We start from the raw sequence: 17733 nt of genomic DNA on the forward strand, positions 1-17733 counted from the left end.
CAAGTTTCGTACTGAGATGAGAAGGCCTAATAACATTCAGCGTAAGGTATATTGTTACAAAAAGGCTGATTTTAAAGGTTTGCAGGAGACCTTACAATCTATTCCCTGGAATCTAGTTACATGCGATAACTGTATCGATACAGGTCTGTTAAAGTTTCAGGATCTTCTGTTTTCTGCTGTCAATCAACATATACCCCGGATAACACTCAAGCGTCGCTCTAGGCCTCCTTGGATTTGCAATGATATAATGAAACTAATTAGGAAGAAGAGGAAATTATGGAAGCAAGTTAAATCTAATGGTTCACCGGACATATTCTTAAAATTCAAGGAGCTGAGAAAGAAAACAAAGAGACTTATTAATACAAGTTACTACAATTATCTTCAATCTCTGTCTGGAAAACTTCAGGACAACCCTAAACATTTCTGGAAATTTTACTCCGTTAAATCTAAAACTAAGAGAATTCCAGATACTGTAATTTATGATAATGTTTGTTCTACAGATGCGTCTTCCAAGGCGGAACTTTTTAATAAGTTCTTCCACTCAATTTATTCAAAGGATTCAGCTGATGTTAGCTGTCCGACTACAGATGTTGTGAATCCAAATTTGTTACTGAACGTTACAACTACACCATTTGAAGTGCAGGGAATTCTAAGTAGGCTCGACATCAATAAATCACCCGGTGTGGATAATATACCATCAAGAATTCTACAAATCTGTGCGAAGGAATTGTCGGTTCCCTTGTCGCACTTGTTTAACTTATCCCTAAGCTCAGGAGTCATGCCCACCTTGTGGAAATCCGCTAACATCACTCCTATACATAAGAACAATGATAAGGAATTCGTGGAAAATTACAGATCAATTTCCCTGTTACCTATTCCAGCTAAATGTTTAGAGCGTCTTGTGCATACTGCTGTTTACGCGCATATTTCGCCCTATTTATCTGAGTGGCAGCATGGATTTGTGAAGGGGAAATCTTGTGGGTCACAATTGGTTCTCACTCATTATCAGTGGGTCACAGCTTTGGATGAGGGACGACAGGTGGATGTTGCTTTCCTGGACTTCTCCAAGGCTTTCGACAGAGTGAATCATTCAATTTTACTGCGGAAGCTCTGTAATTTCGGAATTTCTGGCTCCCTACTACAGTGGTGTGAGAGTTACTTGAGTAATCGTTGGCAAAGAACTGTGTTGGATGGCGTCTCCTCCACTTGGTTAGAAGTTCCGTCCGGTGTCCCACAGGGCTCCATTCTGGGGCCGCTATTTTTTGTAGTTTTTGTGAATGACTTGCCCGATGTTGTTCTCCCTGGAAATACCATTGCGCTTTTTGCTGATGATTGTAAAACTTCAAGAGTCATTGATGATGTTAGTGATCAATTCTGTTTTCAACGGGACCTGGATAATCTTCATCATTGGAGTATTCGCAATGCCATGGCTTTTAATGTCAAAAAGTGCAAAGTTATGAGATTAACAAAGAAAAGGCAACCTTTAGTCTCTAATTACTCCTTGGACAATTCTCTCTTGGAAGAAGTTAGAGAATTCAAAGACTTGGGAGTTACAACTACTGACAATTTTATCTGGAACTCGCACATTGATATTATTGTGTCGAAAGCAAACAAAATGTTAGGGCTAATTAAAAGGACTTGTAGAGGTCTGGATGATACTACGACTCTGAGAACTCTTTACTGCGCGTTAGTTCGATCGAATGTTGAATACTGCTCTGCTGTATGGTCACCCTACACCAAAAGGAACATAGAAAAAGTTGAAAAAGTACAAAGAAGAGCAACCAAGTTCATTTTAAAGACTGAGGACAATTATGAGACTCGTTTAAAGAAGCTAAATTTGATGTCACTAGAAAATAGGAGATTTCTAGCTGATGTTACTTTTTTATATAAAGCTCTCAATGGAATAAGTAACATCAATATCGATTCATACGTAGATTTTTATTCTAATGCGGATCATTATTCATTTAGGAAATACGATGATTTATCTCTTAAGAAGAAATATGCAAGAACAAATCCACTTAAATATAGTTTTTTTCACAGGATAGTTGACTCCTGGAATCTTTTGCCCTACGATACTCGTAAGGCAGCAAGTGTTGATGTTTTCAAGCGGGGAGTCAAGAAATGTTTACTGGATCGTGCATTAAATTAGTTATTATTGTTGAACTATTGATTTTATTTTGATTTTATACTTTACTTTGTAACTTATTTTAGTAGATATTCATTGGTGATCTGTTCTTTATGGGGTCCTGGACTCCTTTACAGATTATCCGTATGGCTATTTATATTAGTTTTGTTGTTATGTATTACTATTAATGCCATTAAATTGTAATAAATAAATAAATAAAATAAATGAAGCCCGTAGATGGGTTATGTTTATTTCAGCGCAACTACTTAACTTAAGCCAATTTAAGTAAGTTCGGTCGTCTTTTCTCTCGTATCGGCTACCAATATTGAGAAACAAGACGCCATCTAGAGAGATATATTTCCCTTAAACAAAACTTGCGGCCGCCCTTTGTGTGCGCTGAAGGCGTTTTATAAGGTATCCCTGAAGGGGCGAAAGAGTCGATAAAGCAGTTATCGAATTTTTACTAGAATCTTAGGGCGGACTCCAAAGTGAACTGGGATCGAACGCTAAGCGACCACGTTATAGGAAAATTGTTAGCCAGCGGGGTACATTAGAAATGCCATCCAAGATGGCGGACCACGAGACTGTTCTTCTTGAGGTAATAAACACCAAGCACAAAAAGAATGGCGGAACCTTGCGTCTCATGTCCAATGACCTGCTTTGGATTCCTTACGGGTCAGATAATCCCAAGCTGTCTTGTGCCTACTCTGAAATCAAAGGTAAGATTAACCGACCGATTTGATTCGATTGAATAATTGAAGTTTTCTGTCACGTGTACAAATGCAACTTGTCTTCATCAGCCGGCATATTGCTACTGATACTGCTACGTGATTATAATTCGAAAAGTGAAGTGCTGTTTCTAATATTTATATCTGATATCGTTAATAGGGCTTGCAGACTAAAGCTATCAGTGGAGTTTGGCATTTTCTTTCTCAATAATTCATTCGTCTAGTTGTCTTGTCGTTAACTTCGTAGCCATTGCGTCGTGGAATGCCTCTACAGGGAAATAGGGTTGTGAGTGCATTGTATATGCACGGTAATGGTTTCATCGGCTTGAAATTTATGGTTTTTCCTTTCATTTTTCTCATTTCTTCACTTGTCTAATTAGATTCAGTTGAAGGAATCTGTTTTTTTTCCTTTAGTTTTTTTTAAACCTATTCAAATTTTATCTCACTCGTTCTCTTTTTTTCGTTTAGTAATTAACCATGCTTTCCATCAGTTTTCTATTGTGATAACATGCTAGAATTTGGGAGAACATGGAAATTTTTTTGTGAATTATGAGCTAAAGGTGGATTTTTACAATCCCTATTGGGGCCATTACACCATTAAACGTAATGTGCAAATAATTTGGTGTTGGATCGACCAATGATCCCCTAATTGATATTTTTCAGTATTCTCATTACTTGTCTGCTTGATATCATAACAAGAAATTATGTCTTGGTCACTCAGAAAGTTAAAGGGTCAACAGGACCTCACAGTTATAACGAGCAATATGTATTAATTTTGACCAATGAAAATGTGTTGTTCTTATAATACGTGAGGGTATTTTGTGATATGTGCGGTAATTTTTCAACCCTGGTTTGAGCGAGGTAAAATGCCAGCAGTGAACTCTAAATTATGTGGTACTGTCAAATTTGTGGAACATACATTGTTTCCTACAACAAATGAACAAAGTATTAACAATTCAGTCAATGGACTCTTGTATAATAAGTCTAGTAATAAATATCAAGTAAAGCCATTAGCACTGAACACATGCCAAATATAAGAACGAATTATTTAAAACGATAATCTCTGTCCACAGTTCAACGGATAAGTCCAGAGGGCAGCTCAAAAATACAAATACAGATTGTTCTTCATGACGGAAACTCCTTCACTTTCCAGTTTACCAATGACTCAACAGCAAATGCAAAAAAAGAAAGAGATGAGGCAAAAGACCTCCTTGCACAGCTCATTCCAGTCCATCGAAAAAAGGCCAATAAAGAACTTGAAGAAAAGAACAGGTACAATTTTGAAGTTATATGTAAATTTAAAGTTATTTCTTATTTGATGCACCCAGTTTCAAGTACCCAGCCTTCTCTTTTTCAGGCAGTAACCAGTAAAATTTACCACCATTACATGTAGTACATCTTAATTTGGGCTAAACTGATAAATGTAAAGAAAAAATGATCCCATCAATGCATCATCAAGAGTTGGTAGACAATCAGCCAACGCATTGGTTGATCATACCAACGTTTTGGTGGTGTGTTGGTGGATGTGTTGTTTGTATGTTGATGGTGTTTCAGTAGTGTGTCAACCAATGCCTTTGCCAACTCACTGGCCAATGCATTGCTGGGATTGGATTCGTTATCTTTGTCCCTAAACTCATTGGGAATTCTTGAAAATTCAATAGGTAAAAAGATTGTGCTACTAGTTTGAAATTTCTCTTACCTATTGTACCCAAAATAAGGGTGAATATTGGGTACTAATTATTTATGGGAAGGTGGCATCCATGGAGACTCTTTGAGAGATTTTTCAGGAGTTTTCAAACACTAGATATTGTCAGTGAAAGTTTTCTCGAGAAGATCATTCAAGTTATATGCTTGCCCAAGTATGAGTAACATATTAATACTTACGTATGATGCACGATCCTCGCAGTAGAGAGCGCTATTTATGCAATAGCGAAAATCAGACCTGAAAAAAATCAGGCCTGTATGGGATTTGAACCACTGATCTCTGCGATACTAGGGCAGCGCTCTACCAATTGAGCTAACAGGCCAACTGTGAGCAGGCCGTTAAGTTGATTTGTATTAAACACGGGTGATGATAAATCATCACGGGTTTATTACGAATCCACTTAACGGCCTGCTCCCAGTTGGCCTGTTAGCTCAAGTGGTAGAGCGCTGCACTAGTATCGCAGAGGTCAGTGGTTCGAATCCCGTACAGGCCTGATTTTTTTCGGGTCTGATTTTCGCTATTGCATAAATAGCGCTCTATACTGCGAGGATCGTGCATCATACGTATCTATAACCGCAGTTCAAAATATATGAACTTCATATCCATCGTATATTAATACTTGTTCACCTGATCGTTTATCACAGAATGCTGAAAGATAATCCTGAATTGTATCAGCTGTATAAAGATCTGGTTGTCAGTGGTGTTATTACTGCTGAAGAATTCTGGGCAAATAGAGCAAAGGTAACCAATGGATGCCAACATGTGTAACAGAGTTCTTCCTTCTCATTCCAAAGAAAATTTCACTTGTTTATACATATCATAGTCTGCACACAGTCCTTCAGAATCTCTTTACAATGTACAAATGGGTGTATTGTGTTAGTGGGTACTGGGTACCGGGTAATCTTCAGTTCAAAAAATTAATCCTAAAGTTGAAGTACAACAATTTGTCATTTGTTGTGTTTTTGTTTTCTTAGCAGAATCAGGAAACTCAGGTGGTACAATCAGACCAGGCAGTTGGTTTGTCCTCGGCATTGCTTGTATGTTGACTATTTGTTGATTAGATGTACACAACTAATGTTTCGAGTGGTTGCCTGAAAAAAATTGTAGATGGCAATTTGTCCTGATTGTAGGCAGTATATAATTATGTGTGAAGAGGTACAAGTTACTACCAGTAATCAAAATCATTTCAAACTGTGCTTTGTTTTTCTTTAGGCAGATATGCAACCCGAGAGTTCAGGTTGCAATGAAGTCAAGTACAATTTGAATGTGGATACTATTGAGGCCATATTCAAAACATATCCTGCTGGTAAGGACACATACAGTTTAGTAGTTTTTCAGGCCATGATTATTTTGGTCAGCATAGCAAGGTGACAAAATTTTGGCAACTGAGATTGCAGCAAAAGTCACCAAACTGGTGACTTGTGATCTGTGGTCACATGGAAAACTGTAATGTCTTTGTGTGTGTGTGCTTAATGTTTTTGGTTCAAAGTTAAAGTGACATAAACATTTGCACAACACAATATGTAATGTTGCACACATTGCTGTTTCCGTTTTTCCTCTTTCTTTTTCTTTTTTTTTTATTTTTCTGGCAACCAAGCTTTTATTCTAGTGAACATTGATGATTTAAGTTTGCCAAGAGTCAACTGGAAAGACTTGAGTTTAAAACCTGAATGGCAAAGGTCTGTAACTAAGGACACAATTTATTAGTAACAACAAACCATCTACAAATTAGGAGTGTTGACTCATATAATATGGTAAAACTCTTTCTCATCAGCTGAAGAAAGAATGCAGCAAAATGTTGTTTCTGTTAATAAATGGCTATATTTTTTTCCTTAGTGAAAAGAAAACACCAAGAGGTTGTGCCTCATGAGGTAATAGTTTCAAGTTTGCTAGTAACCATCGCCAAGTATAAAAGTCACCATTTTCTCATTTTGCCGAAGCAGTTACCTTAGGGTGTTAATCTTTAACTTTCATTATAAACTGAAAGAAAGAAATGAACACCTCTTCTTAAATAAATTGTACCTTTCTCAGGAGTTTCAAAACAAGGCAGGGCCTGCCAGAGTTTCGCCAGTTACGTGATAACATTTTGCCAATTATTCTGGTCAAAATAGTTACTTTTTGGCCATTAATGACTTTTTCACAGACAATTACTTGGGCAGAGTCTGACGCCTACTTCAAAACAGTTTGAAACACTCGCTTTCTCGTTAGCATAAGTGTCATAGGGTCGCGTGGAGCCTGAGCCTGAGCCTGAGCCTGAGCCTGAGTTGGGTCGGACGTGCGCAGTTTTAGTAGACTTAGGACTCGTGTTTCTCGTTTGTGAGTTTCTGGAAGTGAATAGAACGTTAGTCGTGTCATTGTTTGTCTTGTTTTGTTACAATAGCACTTGCACTATGCAGAGGAGTTTCCATGACTTTTTCCCCAAGCGGCTGCCAAAGGTGTAACAGGAAGCTTGGGCTGTACGGCAAAACTCAAATACGTGAGCCAGTCCCGTGGCTAAATAGACAACAGTGAGAGATATTTCAGGAGGCAGTAGACTTTTGGTAGCCAGTTGTTATGTGCTATTGATGATGCCATCTGCCAGTCTGAAAAAATGCATGCATGAGCAAATTAGTGAGAGCGTCAAGTTCTTCTCACCTACTAGACGGGGGCATTGGGAGTTTCGGTTTTGCGGTTTTGGCTATTTTTCAGATCGCTTTTTCGGTTTTGTGTGAAAAAACTTTGGTTTTTTTTGGTTTTGGTGTTTACTGCGGTTTGCGGGTTTTCCGTTTTTAAGCTTTTGGTTTTCGGTTTTTGTCAAAAATATTAATGGTTTTCGGATTTGGCATCCAAAGTTGTTTTTCGGTTTTTCCTATTTGGGTTCCGGTCTGTGCGGCAATTATTGCGTCTTCACTGTTCTCTAACAGCTGCTGTATCGGATCGATTTGGGTTTTGATAACTTTGATGTGAAAATTTATCAGTTTTGACGTCTTTTACTTGCGGTTTTCGGTTTGCATCCAATTTTTTGGGGGGTTTTTCCAGTATTGGAAGTTTTTTCCTACGGTTTTGCGGTTTCTAATCAACCCTATGGCCCCCTCCTGCTGCAGCACTAGTTTCAACTTGCCTAGGGTCTGTAACAGTTTATTTTTGAAGATGGCTTTTAGAGAAAGAGCCATTTACACTGCTTTCTTGTTTCCAGATGCCAGAAAAAGACTTTTGGACAAAGTTTTTTCAGTCGCATTATTTCCACCGAGACAGAAATAACACAAGGGCAATGTCAGGTGACATCTTCACTGAATGTGCAAAGGAGGATGAACTGGGTAAAAGTTAAAACTGGCTACCGTAAAGAGTTTCTAAGCTGACATTTAGAGGGTTAGACCTTCTTTAGAGCGATTGACGAAAAACGAGAAACAGTTTGTTGTTTAGTTGCTGTACCAAAAGGCTGTGTGGTTATGTTTTCAAAGGCTGATAGTTTCGAAAGAAACTGTTTGGGGCTGCGTCGGTGGGAGTAACGAAATAATTTGGACATATCAACAAAGTTGAAATGGTAAATTAGCCACCGTAATGATTACAAAAGCTGACGTTTCGAGCGTTAGCCCTTCCTCTATTCGCTCCGACGAAGGGCTAACGCTCGAAACGTCAGCTTTTGTAATCATTACGGTGGCTAATTTACCATTTCAACTTTGTTGATATATCCAAATTATTATGTTTTCAAAGATCGGTCTTTTCGCGGTCTTATCATCGGCAGGAAGGCTCGAGATAATTTTGCCTGCTGTCGTAAACTTTTTTCGATCTTCCACTAAACAGTAAAGTTAATTCGAGTTAGAGACAACCACTGTAAATCAAGATGTCTCTAGTTAATTATACCCTTTTCTTACACAGAGCAATTGTCAAGGAAACTTGCAACCTTCAGTGATCCTTTGTTGGACTTAACAGGAGCGTCACCAGTTCCTGAAGAGGTGTGTAAACGGTGTTGTAATCAAGAGAGAAGGAAAGAGTCTGTATGCGTCGCTAACTTGCTTTCGATACTATGACGACTTAGAGGAGAAATTGTGAACTGACTTTCTTCATTTAATAGGGATATGGACTAACTGCAGAGGCGATAGATCCCAAGAACAACGTAGCAACTCAGTCCTTGTTCAGAAAGCTGAATCACCACAGTTTAATGGTGTTGCAAACCACAGCTTCCGGGTAAGAAGTCGCAACATCTGTGACACCATCAATATCGGTGACGCACTGGGCTTTGCCTCGTTTGCCACTTACTTGACGTCATCTATGTTCCATATCTGAACAGACGCACATGGAATCTACATGAATTTGTTTAATCCTTCTCTAAACTTTAGCTTTATCCTATGCGCGAGCCCCCCAGTTAGACTACGAGCAGAGTCGCGAGTCGAAATAAAGCCATTAAATAAAATTGATGTTAGCGCGCCGCAGGAAGGTTTAGGACGTGTACGTTTGGCGTGTAAGTCAAAATTAAAGCTTCCCGCGTTGTGCTGACGTCAATTTTTTTTTCATAGATTTTTTTCGACTCGGCGGCGGATTTCTCTGAAAAGGAGGGTTTCTCGTAGTCTGGAGCCCAGTCAGTTGATTGTGATAATGACATCAACTCGGGTTGTCAATTCCCAGTCTGTCACGAAGCACATCGTCCTTTTAAAGACTATCATAGTGTGATCTTTGTTTTGTACCATTTTCCTTAGGTCCACCGTCAACAAAGAAAAGGAGAAAAATGGAAAGAATGGCGAAGTTAATGAGAGAGATCCCCCTACAAAAAAGGTTGGTAAATTGTTCTTGGCAACAGTTCTCCCTTGTTAACTAACGTGGAGGCATACCACCATTTTTCTCTCTCTAATTTCTCTGAAGAGGTAAGAGGTAAGAGTTTATTTAACGTTAAAAAGAAAAGAAAGAAAAAAAAAGGGATAACGTTGGGAAAGAATGAGTCCTTGTCGAGTTAGTTAAATACGATTTTTGACACTCACTGCTAAATAAGTGACAAACCTATCAGCACAGTAATTTTAGTTTTATCAAATGAGTTGATAAAGTAAATTGGCCACCGTAAAGGGTTTCAAAGCTGACGTTTCGAGCGTTAGCCCTTCGTCTTTCGCTCAAACGAAGGGCTAACGCTCGAAACGCCAGCTTTGAAACTCTACACCGTGACGGTTGCCAATTTGCGTTGTCAACTCAGTTGATAAAACAAAAATTATCTTGCTACTCCCACCAACGCAGCACCACGGTTTCTCAAGAAACTTATCCCCTTTATTCATTTATCACCTCAGTACTTGACTGGAAGGAAGGCTGATACGCTGTCATTTGTTTCGCACAATTTTCCTTCTGAAAAACAAGTAAACTACACCGGCACTTAATTTCGTACTATTTGATTTTCTATCTGTCAGAGTCGTCTCCGAGGAATGGTGGAATATGGCGATTTGTCTGAGCAGCAAACCAGAGAGCTCCCAAGCTTAAAAATTGCTGATTCGTCAAAGTTTTCGCAAGGTCTGATACCGGCCATCTCAAAGGTAAGCTATTCCATAGATCAGTTGAGTAGCAAAAGAAACCCGGGCTTCCTTCGTGTTTTCTTCGCTACGTGGTGAAACTGATAGAGAAAACTCGCTCTACTGTCTCAGCCAATTAGATGCAAAACTAAAATCCATCGCGACGCGGTCATTCTCGTTTTCCCGCCCTTTATGACGCCTACGTGTGATTGCTTGAGTTCTCACTGGCTGCGAAATTGGATATGTCAACAAAGTTGAAATGGTAAATTGGCCACCGTAACGATTACAAAAGCTGATGTTTCGAGCGTTAGCCCTTCGTCGGAGCGAATAGAGGAATTGTGGGTCGAGTGTGCTTTTAAAGGCAGAAAATGGAGCTACGTTATCTATTGCATAACTTGCACTTATTGCAAAAAGATATACATCGGCGAAACAGGCAGAAGACTAGGTGACCGATTTCGAGAACACCTTCGCGACGTGGAAAGGAATGACAAGGACACATCGAAACCAGTTGCTAGACATTTTAATTTACCTAATCATTCTAAGCAACATATGGCAATCTGCGGTCTTTCCTTACACTTAGATAGCACGGAAAGCCGTAAAACTCTTGAACAAAAGCTCATCTTTCAAACCGGCAGTCTAAATCCCACAGGGATCAACGAACGCTTTTCATTCCACTAATTTATTCGTGTTTTTCTCGTTGCCATGTTCCCACCAATAACGTAGCTCCATTTTCTGCCTTTAAAAGCACACACAACCCACAATTCCTCTATTCGCTCCAACGAAGGGCTAACGCTCGAAACGTCAGCTTTTGTAATCGTTACGGTGGCCAATTTACCACTTAACTCAAGAAGCTAGAGTCGCTCTCGGCTATCGCCTCGAGCGACTCTTACGCTTCTTTCGTGCTTAGCAACCTCCCGCGTGCATCCATAACTCAATAGTGTACGCTGTGGTGTTTACCATTTGTTTTATAACAGAACATTAACACATTGTAGCTCAAGAGTTCCCTTTCATTTAACAAATCTTACGTGACCAGAAAAAACAAGCGCGCGCGGAAAAATAGTCTTTACATTTGCTCACGTCAGCAGCGTACACCCATGAGCAAATGGGGGACGCTAAATTGACCAATCAAAGCGCGCGCTTTACTTTGGTTATGTTATGATTAACAAATGGTAAACACCACAGCGTACACTATTGAGTTATGGATGCACGCGGGAGGTTGCTAAGCACGAAAGAAGCGTTAAGAGTCGCTCGAGGCGATAGCCTCGAGCGACTCTAGCTTCTTGAGTGCTTAGCAAACCTCCTAAGTGCATCCATAACTCAATAGTGTACGCTGTGGTGTTTACCATTTGTTTTATAACATAACATTGATACATTGTAACTAAAGAGTTCCCTTTTATTTAACAAATCTTACGCGACCAGAAAAACAAGCGCGCGCGGAAAAATAGTCTTTGCATTTGCTCACGTCAGCAGCGTACACCCATGGGAAAATGGGGGACGCTAAATTGACCAATCAGAGCGCGCGCTTTACTTTGGTTATGTTATAATTCAACTTTGTTGATATATTCAAATTGTTCCTAACATAGTTTCTTGTTTATTACAACAGGAAAGAGGATCAGTTCACTCCAAGCTTAGTCACACAGAGATTTCCAAAGCCATGGAGAGTAACCAAAGAGAGTTTGAACATTGGCAACCAAATCTACCCGGGGTAGGTAGTTTATCCTTCAAATGCTCTCCCTTGTCACAGTTAAACGAAAGAATCTTGTCAACGTGGGTGACAGAAATAGCGTAAAGGCTTTGTCGTTGGCGCTGTTAGCGTGACAAAGGTAACGGAAAGCCTTTCTGTTGTACTGTTGCGCTAGAAAAAAGTGAGGGAAACCCTAATTTTTGGCAAAATCGAGTGCGACGCAGAGCCTTTGCTTTTGCACTGTCGTGCGTGTCTGGAATAACGCAAACCATTTTCTATCGAGCGATCGTGCGCGACAAAATCTTCTTTTACGCTGCTGTGCGTGACAAAAATAACGGAAAGTCTTTTCTTTTGCGCTGCCATGCGTGACACAAAATAACTCGGACCTTTTCATTGGCACCGTTTAGACTCTTCCCAGTGGCATGGCTTGTCACGTCCTCACAGAAATGTCCCCCGGTGGATCTTTGATGAGCACAACTTCCGAAACAAGCATGCAACGTAAGTATGAAATCAGAGCAAAGTTTGAATTGGGTGATGAAAATTATCTGTGATTGCGTTAATTTCAGTAATATGAGCTCGAATTAGCTCCCTATGTATTAAAATGAATTGATTGATTGACTGTCTGACCAACTGACTTTCCGATTTTGACTGAGTAACCGACCGACTGACTGACCAACTGTCTGACTTACTGACTGACTGACTGACTGAGTGGCTAAGCGACTGACTAACTGACTAATTGACTGACTGGATGACTGACTCACTGAGTGACTCACTGAGTGATTCACATGCTGATTGACTCCCTGAATGGCTAAGTGACTGACTAACTGACTGATTGACTGACTGACTGGATAACTTACTCACTGACTGATTGACTTACTGACTGACTCGCTTGCTGTCTGACTCACCGACTGACTCACATGCCGCATGCCGATTGATTCACTGAATGGCCCAGTGACTGACTAACTGACTGATTGATTGACTGTCTGACTGGATGACTGACTTACTGACTGATTGACTCACTGACTGATTGACTCACTGATTGACTTACTGACTGACTCACTTGCTGATTGACTTACTGACCGATTAACGTGCTGATTGACGCACTGACTGACGCGCTGATCGATAATTGACTAACTCACTTGCGGACTGACTCACTGACTGGCTCACTTGCTGATTGACTTACTGACCGACTCACTCGCTGATTGACTCACTGACTGACTCACTTGCTGATTGACTCACTAACTGACTCACTTGCTGATTGATTCACTGGCTAATGACTGCCTGTCCTACTGCATAGCTGATTGTTTGGCTAATCGATTACCTTGCACTGTGTTGCATTGGTTTTGCATCACCAAGCCTTGTGATATGTCAAGGAAACTCGTGCCACCCTCTTAACCAATTAGATGCAAAGGTAAAACCAGTTGCGCTTTGGTAGCGTGCGTGTTCCTGAGCTCACTCTGAGCATTCACTGGTTCTTTCTGCTGATGTTGATCTTTGTTCTAATTGGCTATGGCTCTGACGAAGGGCTAACGCTCGAAACGTCAGCTTTGAAAATCTTTACGGCGGCCAATTTACATTATCAGCCCAGTTGATAAAACCCAAATTGCCTTGTTGCTCCCACCGACGCAACACCACAGTTTCTTTGGAAACTCATCTCCTTTATGGAGTTACTGGTTTGGAACCTCAATGAAAACGATACAAAAAATTGTTGTCAACCAGAAACATTTCATTAGTCATTAGTACAATCAAAGGCTCCTTAGAGCAACCTCATGGTATGAATTTTTGGCGCCCTTGACGTAACCTGCGATCTGGCTTTCTTAACTTTGGACACAAGGTCGCATTTCTTCACTAGGGAGAGCGAGCCGAACGAACTTTGAAAGCCCTAAACGAGCGATTTTGAGGCTTTCTGGCAGAAAAAAAACACTTCCAAACAAGTAATGAATTATTAGTCTTTATTCGGAGCTGATTTTTTTTTGAAGACTGACTACTAGGGACAGATTCTAGAGGCAATGTATTTGAACTACATTCGTAACGGCTATGCCTTAGGAACCCATTACCATAGAAACCCAAACCACATTTAAGATGGTAAGCCTGTGCTTTGGAAAGATTTTTTGATCGTGGGGCAACACGTGCTGGCACAGTTATTGTGATTGTAAGCGTTTCGATGGAGAAAAATTGTATTAAATTGCGAATGTGTGAAGAATTAGTTAAGGTACCGGCAGCTACAAGGTGAAATCAACGAAGTTTCACGCTTACCAATTTGCAGAAAGGTTAAGCTCACTTCATTTTCGCGGTGTTTGGGTCTTCACGCACGAATCGTTCATGTTATCATCACTTTTAGGACTCAGGCGCTCATTTCTCTGTTGTCGAGTATTCTGTAGCATATTTCCTTTCCATTTTTGGCTCCACAAAGGTATGTTTTGATCAAGTTTGGAGTAAAAAAAACCATCACGCTTCAAGGGACGGGACGCCATTTTGAATCTGTCCAAGTAGTTCGACATATCCTCTTTGTACCACCATATTTGTACACCGTGACTTTGAACAGGGAAACTTGTCGGGGAGGGGGAGAAAAACTGTTTAATCCAGGTTTAATGCATAAATTAATGTCTAACAAAGTGAGTGAGTGATTTTTAATTGAATTTCGCCCCCCAAACCCTAAACCTCATAGCGTGACTTACGTCATACCATGAGGTAAAAACGACGTGTTTGACTAAATTTCTGGATTGATGAAAACGATGCTTCAGATCTTTTGAGTTTTCTAGCCTTTGTTCCCTCTTTCATCAATGAAAGAAATATTTAACAAAGCGGAAAGAGTTAGCCAGTCGCTTTCTTGCGACACCGCTAAAACCACTTAGATTTTATTTTGTTTTATACGTATAGATTTAGTGTCTTCGTCAGTTCAGGCGGAAGTTAAGCTTCAGTACAACTCACTGTCCGAGCTCCTGAGACACTTTTGGTCGTGCTTTCCCATAAAGACACAGTTCTTGGAGGAAAAGGTGAGACGACACGGGGTGATAAGTTTTAATTTTTTTTTCTTTTTTTGCGTAACAGCGAGATGTCAGAAAGGTAAGAGTTAGCTGTTGTGTGATATACTGTATTTCCTCGATGAAGTGCTCTGCCCACCCCCGAATAAGCACCCACTCCAAGGGCCATAACGACAAATAATGCGCTCCTCTCGAATAAGCGCCCCCCTCCTCCCTCACTTTCTTGAATAGTAGGTATAACAAGGAAGACCTGTTTCTATCGCCACTTTATTTTATAACTTTTAAACCTCAATTTCAGAGGAATTATAATCGGAGAAAGATAAACGCCCCCTCGATTAAGCGCCCTCCTTCCGAAAAGCACCCCTCCTTCAAGCCGAGATTTTAAATAAGCGCCTAGACGCCTATTCAAGGAAAGACGGTATTCTTTCATGTTTTACACCACGTGGTGTAAGTTGTCATGCATATGCTAAGGTGAAATGGCTTGGTTTGTGATTTCTTGGTTGACAGATGGTTAAAATGGGCCAAAGCCTTGAAAAGTACAGAGATGTTAAGCTGCAGCAATTCCGCAATCAGCTACCCGCCGAGGAGGCTCATGTAAGGAAGACTGTAAAATCTCGAAAGCTCCGTGTCACTGCATTGTACATTCGCCATCACTCAGTCCTCTCTAATCTTTCGTTTTCGCTTAAATTTTTTGTAAAACTGCGGATTCAATCAGTCGTTACCTTTTTCACTTTTCACCTTGTTATGGTTGTGTGGTAAAAGACCAAAAACAAAGACTTTTGCAATCGGCAACGCCAGTGCACACATTGTCTCTTACTCAGTACATAGTTCGCTCTATTAACTATGTTCAGTAGGACTTTATTTCGCTAGTAGCGTTATTAGGTCTCTTTGGTTTTTGTATATCGTATCTTTATATTTTTCTTTTCTTTTTTTTTTTTTTTGTCCTTATTTAGCTGGCTCATCACCTAGTAGAGATGCTAGACACTGCGCTAGTTACTGCGCTTGACGCTGTGCCGTACACTGTATGACTATATTTCACCAGTAGCGGTGTTAGGTCTCTTTTTTTTTGTCTGTATCGTATCTTTATGTTATTCTCATTCTTATTAATTTTTGTCCATATTTAGCTGGCTAATCACCTTGTAGAGATGCTGGACACCGCGCTTACAAAGTACAGAACGTGGCTGGAAAAAAAGTCAGGCGCTAAGATCTCTAGTAGCTGACCGTGGATACAGGAGACTCGCTGCATTTCGTGATGTGAGGTGCAGTGGAGAGTAAGGAGACGCGGTCTTCTTATAAATGTTGGTCACCAAAGTGACACCCAAGATTTCTCCGCCTTTTTCAAGACAAACAGCTGACTGAGTTGTGTTTTTCTCTTTACTTATAACTCGAGAAGATTGTTTGTGGATAAATGAAGAACTTTGTCTACTTTACATTGGAACATTCTTGGACGAAATGTTCCACTTTTCAACTCTGAAACAGACAGTAAAAAGAAAGAAGAATGTCTGAATTGGACGTTGAAAATGTGTTGTCGCACCGTTAGTGAACTGATTGCTGTTTTTCATCAGTTAACATTTTAAATAATGTAAATAATTTCATATATCTCCTTTTCAATTCCTTTTTGCTAAAAGTAAATTAGAGTAAAAAGAACGTTAAAGCCACTTCCGTAAATGGTTATATTTTTGCGTCCAAAAAACATAATGAATCCCTTACTATAAATCGTGTGCTTATTTTTACGTTTGGCAACTGAACAGAGCTCCTCACAGCATGTGGTTTTGTAGGTAAAAAGAGGACTAATCTGAAATAAATCAAAGGCTCCTTAGAGCAACCTCATGGTCTGAATTTTTGGCGCCCTTGATGTAACCTTCGATCTGGCTTTCTTCAGTTTGGAAAGATTTTTTGATCGTGGGCAACACGTGCTGGCACAAATATTGTGTTTGTAAGCATTTTGATAGAGAAAAATTGTCTTAAATTGCGAATGTGTGAAGAATTAGTTGAGATACCGGCAGCTACAAGATGAAATCAACGAAGTTTCACGCTTACCAATTTGCAGAAAGGTTAAGCTCACTTCATATTCGCGGTGTTTGGGTCTTCACGTACGAATCGTTCATGTTATCGTCACTTTTAGGACTCAGGCGCCCATTTCTCTGCAGTCGAGTATTCTGTAGCATATTTCCTTTCCATTTTTGGCTCCACAAAGGTATGTTTTGATCAAGTTTGGAATAAAAAAAACCATCACGCTTCAAGGGACAGGACGCCATTTTGAATCTGTCCAAGTACTTCGGTGTATTCTCGCCTTTGTACCACCCCCTACGTACACCGTGACTTTGAACAGGGAAACTTGTCGGGGAGGGGGAGAAAAAGTTTAATCCAGGTTTAATGCATAAATTAATGTTTAACAAAGTGAGTGAGTGATTTTTAAACGCGAAGGCGCGCTATAAAACGAGCCTTAGCTCCCACTGGACCATTTGTCAATCAACCGTCGTGTGATGTAGAACTCTTAGAGTCAAGTCAGCTTGAGCTACAGCTACTCCAAAGCAGTGAACAGCGGGCGCATTCATCAAAATTGTTTTATGTCTTCATCACAATACAAGAATTTTTGAGATTTGTATTTCCTTTCTCCAATGGAAACTGTCTTTATTTGTGGCGGTAAATTTGAGATCGAAGTAGGTGGTTCGCACCATAGTTAATAGAGGGGACGTTACCTCATGCCACCATGCTGGTGGAAGTAAACAATAGATATCTCATTAGCTCCTTTTGTTCGTCTACCGGCATTTAAATTTGACCCGCACACGTCAAAGGTGAGTGACAAATGAGCCTAGGTCTTCCCAGGCAAGACTTCTTTATATGGCGCGCCTTCGTGTTCAATTGAATTTCGCCCCCAAATTAAACCCTAAACCTCATAGCATAACTTACGTCATACCATGAGGCAAAAACGATGTTCTTAGTTCCCTACTGGGCGAGACAATTCCAATCTGGCGGACTTGAAACGGCTACCCTTAGGATTCTCTTTCCTCTGAAAACTGTAATCCTGATGGGTGA

At 40.1% G+C, this 17733-nt stretch overlaps 1 protein-coding gene across 2 annotated transcripts; it reads left to right on the top strand.

Moving 5' to 3' along the window:
• The first annotated feature begins 2664 nt into the window (after positions 1-2664).
• Positions 2665-16939, top strand: LOC111346090 (general transcription factor IIH subunit 1). Of its 2 annotated transcripts, none has more exons than XM_022953385.2 (16): positions 2665-2844; positions 3927-4125; positions 5203-5299; positions 5533-5595; positions 5771-5864; positions 6395-6429; positions 7734-7854; positions 8417-8493; positions 8613-8725; positions 9235-9310; positions 9928-10050; positions 11630-11731; positions 12118-12208; positions 14591-14706; positions 15202-15288; positions 15819-16939. In XM_022953385.2, the coding sequence occupies exons 1-16, from the start codon at positions 2682-2684 to the stop codon at positions 15912-15914; spliced, it is 1653 nt and encodes a 550-aa protein (XP_022809120.2). In that variant the 5' UTR covers positions 2665-2681; the 3' UTR covers positions 15915-16939. The 2 variants fall into 2 exon arrangements, with proteins under 2 accessions (XP_022809120.2, XP_022809121.2); XM_022953386.2 differs by having other exon boundaries at positions 2674-2844; positions 5536-5595.
• The last annotated feature ends 794 nt before the right edge of the window (positions 16940-17733 follow it).

The sequence above is a fragment of the Stylophora pistillata genome, chromosome 10 (assembly GCF_964205215.1).
Source record: "Stylophora pistillata chromosome 10, jaStyPist1.2, whole genome shotgun sequence".
Taxonomy (NCBI): domain Eukaryota; kingdom Metazoa; phylum Cnidaria; class Anthozoa; order Scleractinia; family Pocilloporidae; genus Stylophora; species Stylophora pistillata.